General features: G+C 52.8%; 1 protein-coding gene across 1 annotated transcript; it reads left to right on the top strand.

Annotated features, from left to right (window-relative positions):
• The first annotated feature begins 2,389 nt into the window (after nucleotides 1-2,389).
• On the top strand, nucleotides 2,390-9,400 carry ASL (argininosuccinate lyase). Its single transcript, XM_030962601.1, has 16 exons — nucleotides 2,390-2,404; nucleotides 4,104-4,298; nucleotides 4,409-4,492; nucleotides 4,800-4,856; nucleotides 5,415-5,512; nucleotides 5,670-5,747; nucleotides 5,983-6,060; nucleotides 6,442-6,494; nucleotides 6,704-6,766; nucleotides 6,937-7,051; nucleotides 7,674-7,758; nucleotides 7,924-7,983; nucleotides 8,118-8,201; nucleotides 8,440-8,520; nucleotides 8,613-8,719; nucleotides 9,162-9,400. Exons 1-16 carry the CDS (start codon nucleotides 2,390-2,392, stop codon nucleotides 9,310-9,312), a joined length of 1,404 nt encoding a protein of 467 aa, XP_030818461.1. The 3' UTR covers nucleotides 9,313-9,400.
• The last annotated feature ends 845 nt before the right edge of the window (nucleotides 9,401-10,245 follow it).

The following is a 10,245-nucleotide window of genomic DNA, read 5'->3' as shown; positions in this document are numbered from 1 at the left end:
TCCTGCTCTCGTGTCTTGGTTTTTCGGGGTGAGGGTGGGCTGAGCTCAGCCCAGGTTTGGAAGGATGTGGGCTCTCCTCCCTTCCTGCAGGGGATGTCTCTTGCAGGGGAGGCTGGCAGATGGGGATTGTCCCTTTTTACTCAGCAAAATTCCTTTCCCACCTCCAGCAAAGCTGGAGTTTTGCTCAGCCCCTTGTCCCTATGCTGAGGCAGCAGAGTGTTGTTGACTCAGAGCTGCAGGTCTGGAACACAGGCAGGGAACAGAAATAACAAAGGTGTTGCCTCACCAAGTTTGGGGCAAGGGCTGCAGCACAGGCAGGACAAACTGTCAGCAGCTAAATCTCCAGCCAAAGTACCCCAGGAGACACAGAGTGCTTGCACCTTTGGAGCATTTGTGCTATTAACATATGGAAGAAGGATCAGCAACAGCAAAATTCCCTTTTACCAACTTCTCACCCCTCTCAATCTCTCCTTATTCTGGCCTTTAAACAAATCCATTCACTTGGCATTTAAACAGCACATTTCAATTTACCTTTCCACAAACCTCCTTTGTGTTTGCTCCCTTCCTGCTGTGTTCCTGTTCTCACTCTCCAGACTGGTCACCTGGCCAGGAAATCACTTTTGCACACTCAGCTGCCAGGCTAAAGGAACAAGAAAGCCACAGGTAGCACCACTACTCAACACCTGCAGTCAGAAGAACAGAGATTTCCCCCTCACAGTTCTTTTTCCTCTCATAATCTTTCTTGATCCACACCACTCCCCTTATTGTTTCTGTTTGTATCCTCTGGTTCCTTCTCTTCAGATCCTCAGCTGAACAGATTTTCTCCTGCTCCCAGCAGCAAAAGTCTGGCATTGTCCCTCATGGCCAGCACTGGTGGCACGGGGCCAAAATGAAAGGGGAAGCAGCAGACTACCACATTTTAGTCTCTTACTTAAATAAGTAGTTTACAGTCACTGGTGCTTCCCACCCATCCACCCTTTTCTTAAAATTGTGAAATATTTCAGATTGGAGGGGCCTGTGGAGCTCCACAGACATTACAGAGTGTGGTCCACGGTGTCTTCAGATTTTCACCACCACCCTCCTCTGACTCACTGGGATTTGGGTTTTGGTTTCAAGCCCCTGCTCATTACAGGCCACAGGAAGGTGCTTGAGCCAGGAATTCACTCAGGCTGATTATCAGCTGGGTAGTTCTGGATGTAAATCTCCTGCTCACCATTCTTCCAAACCCTCAGCAACCTCCTGTCAAAGCTGGAGTATGGACATCCACAAAGGATGAACATGAAAAAAAGAAACATTAAAAGTGAGGGACTCCAAAAGAAGGAGGAACCTGGCAACAAAACTGTTCAAGGAGTTTTTCTCACTGGACAGTGTGTTGGTCTGTGCATCCTCAAGCCTGCAAGTCTGAAGGAGAAAAATAAATAATCATGGGTGGAAATGTTTGAGAAGCAGTGAATTAATTGGTGGCTACACAGAGAGTCTGAGCCTTGTTCTGGATGGATACTGAGGGCACTACACGGGAAACGCAGCTGCGAAGGAACCTTGTGGGGCCGCCAGAGGCGGCTGGGTGTCACCGGCAGTGTCCTGCTGCTCCAGACAAGGAGCCGAGGACCTGGATTAGGCTCCTTCCCAGCTGTATGACACCAAGGCTGGTTAAAGGACAGCAAACCCCGAAAGGGGACAGGAAAAAGGGGGATGCCGTTTCTGAGTGTGCTGTGAGGGACAAGCCGTGCCACTGCACAGCCGGACCAGGAGCGGGGCTGGCCCGGGAACTCCCCGCCCCGGCGGGCGGGACCAGCGGCGGGAGCGCCGGGAGCGCGGCGGGATTGGAGCTGGGACCGGGACAGAGACCGGGACCGGGATTGCAGCTGGGATCGGGACCGGGATTGCAGCTGGGATCGGTACCGGGGCTGGGATCGGGACCAGGATTGCAGCTGGGATCGGCATCGAGGTTGGAGCTGGGATAGAGATTGGAGCTGGGATACGGATTGGAGCTGAAATCAGGATCGGGACAGAGCTGGGATCGGGACCGGAGCTGGGTTTGGGATCGGGACTGGGATTGGAGCTGGGACAGGGACCGGGTTTGGAGCTGGAATCGGGACTGGATCTGGGATCGTGACTGTGACCAGGATTGGGATCGGGATCAGGATTGGAGCTGCGATCGGGACCGGAGTTGGCATCGAGACCGGAGCTGGGATCGTGACCGTGACCAGGATCGGAACCGGAGCTGGGACGGGGACCGGGACTGGAGCTGGGATCGGAACCGGGAGTGGATCCGGTATCGAAGTCGTGACTGTGACTGTGCCCGGGACCGGGACCGCGCCCGGAGCCGCCCCGCAGTGTCCCCGGCCCGCAGCGGCCCCGCGGTGCACACGGAGCCAGCCCGGCCGCGATGGCAGCAGCCGAGGTGAGCGAACTTTGCTTCCCCGGGGGTGTCGGGGGTGCTCAGCCGAGCGGAGCTGTCCCGGGCCCTCCGCGTTCTTGCCTCTGTCTCCTGGGAAAGGCCGATCCTTGTGCCTGGGACTCGTGCTCAGGCACTTCCCAGCAGCCTGTGTAAACAAACACGGCTCGGCACAAAAGCTGCATTTTCAGTTTCCTTCCCTGCCCAGACGTGACCGGGCATCCTGGCGAGTTCACACTTTCTGCTCTCCAAATCGCTGCTCCGCGTTCCAGGCAGTGTTTGTCATTGCCAGGCTGCACAGCCACTGCTCCAAAGAGTCCTGGAGATGCCCACAATGAACATTTCAGCTTTGATTTCTGTATTGTAAATGTGTACATTGCAATGTTTCTGCTGACAGCCTTCTTGCTTTGATGGGAAGCTTTAAATACGTGGATATTCCTGGTCCTCAGTCAAGTGCTGAGCCTCTGGAATGGCCTTTAATTTAGCATTCATTTTACTCCTGGGTGCACCAAATTAGTGTTGAGGAGCTCTAACACTTCTTTCTCAATTCTGATTCCCCTCTCTGCCTTCCCTCAGCTTTCTAACAAAGCTGCCTTTTACACATGGCTACATTTTCACCTCTGCAGGCTCTCTCCTGTTGTCCTTTCAGGCACAGGGACATGGAAACAGTCACCAGGGAAAACATTTTTAAGTGTTTTGTCTGGCTGGTAAAGCCCTGGCACAGATCCAGCTTCCACCTGTCCTGCCAGCTCCTTGCTGTCCATGGTAGTTATAGTGACCAGCATGAGAAGAAACTTGCCAGTGGTGTTTAAAAAATCAAGTAGATTAGTAATTATCCACTCTGTAATGCAGAGTCCCTTCCTTCAGGTGTCCTCCAATTCCTTTTTGTGCCTGGTAGCACTGGAAAGTTGCTTTTGAAATCTTGGATAAATTGTCTCTGCCCAAGTAAAATTCTTACCCACTTCAATGCAAGCCTGGCAGAATTAAAACTTCTTGGGTTGTTTTACCTGGGCAAGAAAAAATCTTCTGAGCTGACACAGCTCAGGTGAGGCCAGGCAGGCTCTGAATCACTGCTGGAGAAGCTCCCACACAACACACACCCCACACACCCTGCTGTGGGCACAGCTGGAACCCTGCACAAGCCTTTGGGCACTGGCTGAAGTGGGTGACACATTCCAGGGCATGAGGTCACCACAGGAATCCTGGCTTGGATAGGAAAACTCCACTTTTGTTTCTGTGAAAAAAGAGCTGTGGGCTCTTTTTTCACAGAAAGAAGAATCTGTCAATCAAAGAAGAATCTGTTAGTTAAACAGCACCAAAAGGATTAGAGGATATTAATTTCATTCTAATCCTATTGGCTGCTTAGTTTCCCTCCCTTTACAAGGCCTCAAAACAGAAATCTGTGCTGGTCTTGCATCTTTCCCTGATATTAATTTCAAGGACTCCCAGCAGAGTCCTGCAGATGTAAAATATCTCAGAGGGTTCCTGGGCCAGATCTCAGAAACACTGACAGTGATGTGTTCTCCAGCTCTTCAACCACTTGCCAGAGGTCCTGAAGTCCAGGGGACTTTCTGGTCAGTGCTGTCCCACTGAAAGGAGCTGAGCATGGGCTCTGTATCAGATAAATGGACAACAGGATGTCATTTACTGCACATGATTTATCTTGAGTCATCAGGCCTCTTTAATTAGCTATTTTCTCTCTCAGGGGAATAAACTTTGGGGTGGAAGATTCAGTGGAAGCACAGATCCCATCATGGAGATGCTCAATGCTTCCATCAGCTATGACCAGAGGCTGGCTGAGGTGGACATCCAGGGCAGCATGGCTTATGCCAAAGCCTTGGAGAAGTCTGGGATCCTGTCTAAAATGGAGCTGGAAAAGATCCTGGGTGGCCTGGACAAGGTATTTCTTTCCTTCAAAAACTGTCAGGTGAATGAATGGCTCCTGACCTGAGAGCAGCCTCCCTGGATTTAATAACTCCTGTGGCTGACTGGTGTTTGTGCTGTTTGCAGATCTCTGAGGAATGGTCCAAGGGAGTGTTTGGCGTGATCCAGACTGATGAGGATATCCACACTGCCAACGAGCGCAGGCTGAAGGTTTGGCTCCTCCAGCCTCTTCTTCCTCATCCTCTGCCTGACATTCAGGGCTTGTCCCTCTGTCCCTCTGGGAAATCCCTTTAGAGCTGCTGGCACTGAAGCCCCTGGGGCACAGCCAAGGGTCTCCAAGCCCCCTTTTGTGGCACTGTGCAAGCCCAGAACCCAAAGCTGCCCCTCCCCAGAACACATCCCATGGTTCCTCACAGGATCCTGGAGCTGAGTCCCTTCCAGGCAGGGAGATGTGCTCCTGTGGATTGTCCTGTTTAGAACACAGAGATGCTGACAGAAACCCTGCTCTTGTCCTCAGGAGCTGATTGGAGATGTAGCTGGGAAGTTGCACACTGGCAGAAGCAGGAATGATCAGGTATGGACAGAATCTTTTCTTCTCCTTTTGTATTCCTCCACCTCAGTTCTTTAATTGAATATTTTTATGCTCTCTCATCCCTGACACACTCCAGCCTGTATTCCCTTTAAATTAACGATGGCTTTAAACTAATGATGCTGCAGTGAGTCATCCACCCAGGGGAGTGGGATCTGCAGGGCTGCATCCTGCTGGTAAAAGGCCACAAAATTCCACTGACATCTCTGAAAACTTCCAGAACCCCTGACTCTGCTGGCTGGGTGATCTTCCAGGATCAGTCTTCCTCAGGATGATCAACTTGTGTTGGGTGGGAATTTTCTGCTTCAAATTTGACAATATCTGGCTAGTCCACTGAAAAGAACAGATTTTGGTTCTGTCCATGGAAAACAACAGCAGCTTTCACAAATCAGTGACCAGGGATGCATCCCACAGGAGCAAGATTTCCCTTCCCATCACACAGATCCATGATTGGATAAAAGTGCCAGGAGGTTCTGCTGAGCAATATTTGGTCACTGAATCTGTCCTGTTGTGCTTGGCCTGACTGTGGCCAATCCCCCACAGGTTGTGACTGATCTGAAGCTGTTCATGAAGAATTCCCTCTCCATCATTTCCACACACCTTCTGCGGCTCATTGAGACCCTGGTGGAACGTGCTGCCATGTGAGTCCTTTTCTACAGTCCCTGTTTTCCATAACTTTTGCTTTTTTGGGGCAGGACACTCCTAGGCTTGTTGTGTGACTGTGCAGCTGCAGGGTGTCCTGTGCAGGGAGTTCCAGACCTGTCCCTGCTGCTCACCTCTCTGTCCCTTCCCTCCCAGAGAAATCGATGTGATCCTGCCTGGCTACACCCACCTGCAGAAAGCTCAGCCCATCCGATGGAGCCAGTTCTTGCTCAGGTGAGCACCTCCCACCCTCGGGGCCCTGCTCTGCTGAGGGGACAGCCAGGGCTGCTGATAACCCAGAGGGAGCCCTGCAAACTGGAACAGGAACTCCCTGTGTGGCTCTGACCAGCTGGGAATCCAAACATGGATTGGACAACTCCCTGTTCTCCACCCTTTGGCCATTCTCTCTTCCTGCACTTTCCATTTTCCAGCTTCATCTCTCTGTTTCATCTCTCTTGTCCATCCCCAGCCATGCTGTTGCTCTGACCCGTGATTCTGAGCGCCTGGGAGAGGTGAAGAGGAGGATCAATGTCTTGCCTTTGGGAAGGTAAAGTTTATTTTTTATTGTGACCTTCAGCCCTCACTCTGCTCTGAGGTAAAGATCTGTCCATCCCCAAAGCCACTGAGGTTTCTATTCCATAGACACTGCAGCCCAGCTTGCCTCTCCAAAGACTCTCACCATAGAAATATTTTTCTATTTCTTGAAAATCAAGGATTACAAGGCTTCCATTAAGAAAATCTTCCTGTTTGGGAGGGAAAATCTGGTTTAGTCCAGAGTTCAGGGTTTGATGAGCCTCAGACCACACTGTGAAAGCCAAGTGAACTGGGGGAGGGAAATCTTCAGAGAGGTGTCATCACTAGAGCTCAGTTTTGGTCAGATATCAGTTGGGGGATCATGGGTGACTTCTGGTTCTTTCTCCCTTGGCAGTGGAGCTCTGGCTGGAAACCCCCTGGGAATTGACAGAGAGCTGCTGCGCAGTGGTAAATATACCTTGGGACTACTCATAATATCTGGGATTTTGGGAAACATCACCACATTGTCCTAATGTTATTTGGATGTGTTGCAGCACCTGAACAAGGGGGTAGAGGGTAATGAATAGATAAAAAGTCACCTCCTCTGGGGCAGCCTGGTGCATTCAGGCTCCTGCCAGGGCCAGTGTGAGCTCCTGTGTCCATCCCCTTCCTTGCAGAGCTGGACTTTGCTTCCATCAGCCTGAACAGCATGGATGCCGTCAGCGAGAGGGACTTTGTGGGTAAGCACAGCCAAAGCTTCCAGCATGGGGGGGAGCAGCTCCTGACACCTTTCCAGTTGCCCTTCCTTAATAAAGGACTGAAATCCATCATTAGGATGTAAAGGCCCAGTCAGGGTTCTCTGGGTTGTCCAAGCACCTTTTCCCCTCCTGATTTCCTGCCTTCCTTGCAGTGGAATTCCTCTCTGCTGCCACCCTGCTGATGATCCACCTCAGCAAGATGGCTGAGGATCTCATCATCTACAGCACCAGCGAGTTTGGCTTCGTGACCCTCTCTGATGCCTACAGGTAGGTCTCAGCTCTGGGCTGGAGCTCCTCCCTCAGCCTCTCCTCCTCAGCTCCCCACACTGGGTGAGGCAGTGCTTGGGGTCTGTCTGTGCACGAGGCTCACCCAGCACCAAGAGCCTGGCACAGAGGCACCCTCAGGGTGAATATTCCTCAGCAATGGTCACTTCTTTCTGATTCCTTTAACTCAGCCAAGCCTGTGTTCAGCCCAGCAAGTCCTGTCCAGGATGTGCTGGCAGAGAGAACTTCCTCCTGTGCTGGGAATGCTGCCAGAGCCGTTCCTTGTGTGGCTGGGTTTGCAATCCCAACAGACTCCTTGTCTGCAGGGTGGCCACAGCCACAGCCCTCCCTCCATGAAGTCACACTAATACTTAGTCCGACCTGCTGATATGACCCTGGAGAGAGAGCCCCCTTTTAAGTTTCTCTGTGAGAGGTGGGACTGTGTGGGAGCTCCAGACAAGGTGCAAAATCAAAGAGCAACTCAGTCAGTTCACTGATTTCCTTCACCCTAAACAGGAGTACAGTGAAGAGAGTCCTACACGTTGCTTTTGTAGGGCTGGGTCAGTGATGATGTGTGTGTATGGATGAGGGTTTTGCTCACCAGTGCACTCCATGTCCTACCCAGCACTGGCAGCAGCCTGATGCCTCAGAAGAAGAACCCCGACAGTCTGGAGCTGATCCGCAGCAAAGCCGGGCGAGTGTTCGGACGGGTGAGCCCCAAAAAGGAGGAGGAGGGAGAGGAAACTGCTCCTGTTGGGGCTGGACATCTCCTTTTTCTTTGCCTTCTCTTTGTAAAGAGCTGTGGGTTCTGGGGCTGTCCTGGGGCTGTGCTTTAGTCTGTAGCTCACTCCCTGCCTCTCCTGTTCCCTCTGCAGCTGGCTGCAATTCTGATGGTCCTCAAAGGACTCCCAAGCACCTACAACAAGGACCTGCAGGTAGAGCCCTTGTTCCTCTCCACAGCATCTCTCCTGCTGGCTGGAGGAGTCAGCAGAGCTGGGCTGCTCAGGCTGGGAGGTTTTGGGCTGCACCAGGCTGGCTCAGAGCCATTTCCATCACTGTTCCACCACAGGAAGACAAGGAGGCTGTCTTTGATGTCATAGACACCCTGAATGCTGTGCTCCAGGTTGCCACTGGAGTGATTTCCACCCTCCAGGTGAGGATTCTTCTCATCCTCTCACTATTCAACATTATCATGGTGCATACTGTGTGAGTAACACAGCTCCAGATTGTTCCCTAATAAAAACTCTTCAGCACCTCACCCACACTGCTCATTTTGGTCCCCTCTGCCAGCTGCTCAGAGCATTCTTTCAGAGCTCCAGATGAATTCCCCTCACCCTGCCACTAACATGACCCAAGGATGGTAACGTGTCCCTGGGATCCTCCTCCTGCAGATCAACAAGGAGAGCATGGAGAGGGCGCTGAGCCCGGAGATGTTGGCTACTGACCTGGCTCACTACCTGGTTCGGAAGGGAGTAAGTGCCAGAGGGAGAGCTGGAGCTGGGATTTCTTTGGATGCAGAAGAACTGAGCTGAGTCCCCTCTGCTCTGTCCCCTTCCCCCTGCAGATGCCCTTCAGACAAGCCCATGTGGCCTCTGGCAAGGCCGTCCAGCTGGCTGAGACCAAAGGCATCACCGTCAACCACCTCAGCCTGGAGGAGATGCAGAACATCAGGTTTGTACCTCTGTTGTTTTACTTCCCTGCACAGGCAGGGCTCAGCCTCCCTGATCTGCCTTCCTCAAAGTGCCTGGGCCAGGCAGCACCTCAGCATTTCTGAGGTGACAGAATATCTCTGAATATCCCAGCTGAGGTGTCCTGAATATCCCAGCTGCTCCTGCTGGGGCTGAAACATTGGAGGGGGACAACATCACCTCCATTCCACTCCAGCAGGGTGGAATGGCCATGGGCATGGGCAGGAGCTCTTGGGAGGGGCTGGGAGACACCTCTGCCCTGAGCAGGAAGCCCCCAGAGGGGTTTGGCTCTCAAGTTCCTCGGTGAGCTGATGTCAGCCAGCAGAAGCTCAGGAGCGTTTCCCCTGGGGAAAAGGCGCCGCCCTCACTCCCTCAGCCTCTGCACAGGGCCCAGAGCCCCCTGACAGCCCCCCCTGTGCCCCCAGCCCCCTGTTTGGCAGCGACGTGGCGCAGGTGTTCAGCGTGCTGAGCAGCGTGGAGCAGTACACGGCCGCGGGCGGCACCGCCAAGAGCAGCGTCTCCGCCCAGATCGAGCAGCTGCGGGAGCTGCTCAAGAGGCTCAAGGAGCAGGCTTAGAGTGTGGGGAGAGATGCCGTGCCTGCAGCAGAGTGCCTGTGCCACTGGTCTGGAGTCAATAAACACTGGGGTGTCTGTAGTTCACTGATAATCCTGCTCCTGTGTCTCGGTTCTTCAAGATCTCACCCTCCCTCTTCTCCCCAAGAAGCCACCAGTGTTCCTTTTGCCATTTCCTGTAACTTTTAACCTGCACACTTCAACAAGTGGCTCTGAATATAAATAGAAGTAAGCAAGCAGGCAGTAAAGAAACAACCAAAAGTAAGCAAGCAACAATAATAAACCTAAGCTGTACTTAAGGGGAGGTTTAGATTGGACATCAGGAGGAATTCTTCCCAGAAAGGGTGACCAAACATCAGAACAAGTTGGTGCATGCAGGGAGGTGGAATCACCACCCTGGAGGTGTTTAAGGGAAGAGTTTATGTGGCACTCAATGCCCTGATGTGGGTGCCAGGGGGGGTATTGGGTCACAGGTCGGACTTGGTGACCTCAGAGGCCTTTTCCAACCTAAACGATTCTGTGACACATAAATAAATAGTGTAAATAAGTAGGCAAATGAATAAGTAATAACGGTAGGTGATAAATACATTTAAACCCCTAAGTAATAAATGAAATGGAGGGGAAGGGAGAGAATGGGAGCACTCGCCTCTCAATGAAATCCAGCGATCCAGGACAGAGCCTGAAAGTTCCTGGAGGCGCCTTTACGCCGGGACACTCGTGCCTGTGTCCTGAGGCGACCGTGGGACAGGACCCGGTGCCTGTCGGGCTCTGCAGTCGCTCATCGCGCTGGGGCGGGACCGGGACTGGGATCGGGATCGGGACAGTGACGGGGATCGTGACAGGAATGCGCATCGCGACAGGGACCGGGCTCCCCTCAGCCTCGGCCCCGCCCCTCTCCCTCAGCCGAGGCCCCGCCCCGTCACTCAGCCCCGCCCC

The sequence above is a fragment of the Camarhynchus parvulus genome, chromosome 19 (genome assembly GCF_901933205.1).
Source record: "Camarhynchus parvulus chromosome 19, STF_HiC, whole genome shotgun sequence".
Lineage (NCBI taxonomy): Eukaryota > Metazoa > Chordata > Aves > Passeriformes > Thraupidae > Camarhynchus > Camarhynchus parvulus.
The sequence above is the reverse complement of the archived record's forward strand: the minus strand, read 5'-3'. Positions and strand labels throughout refer to the sequence as shown.

Coding starts and splice junctions, on each gene's coding strand:
- ASL (XM_030962601.1), top strand. Junction 6,061..6,441: donor AATGTCTTGCCTTTGGGAAG/GTAAAGTTTATT, acceptor CTCCCTTGGCAG/TGGAGCTCTGGCTGGAAACC. Junction 7,984..8,117: donor CCTACAACAAGGACCTGCAG/GTAGAGCCCTTG, acceptor GTTCCACCACAG/GAAGACAAGGAGGCTGTCTT.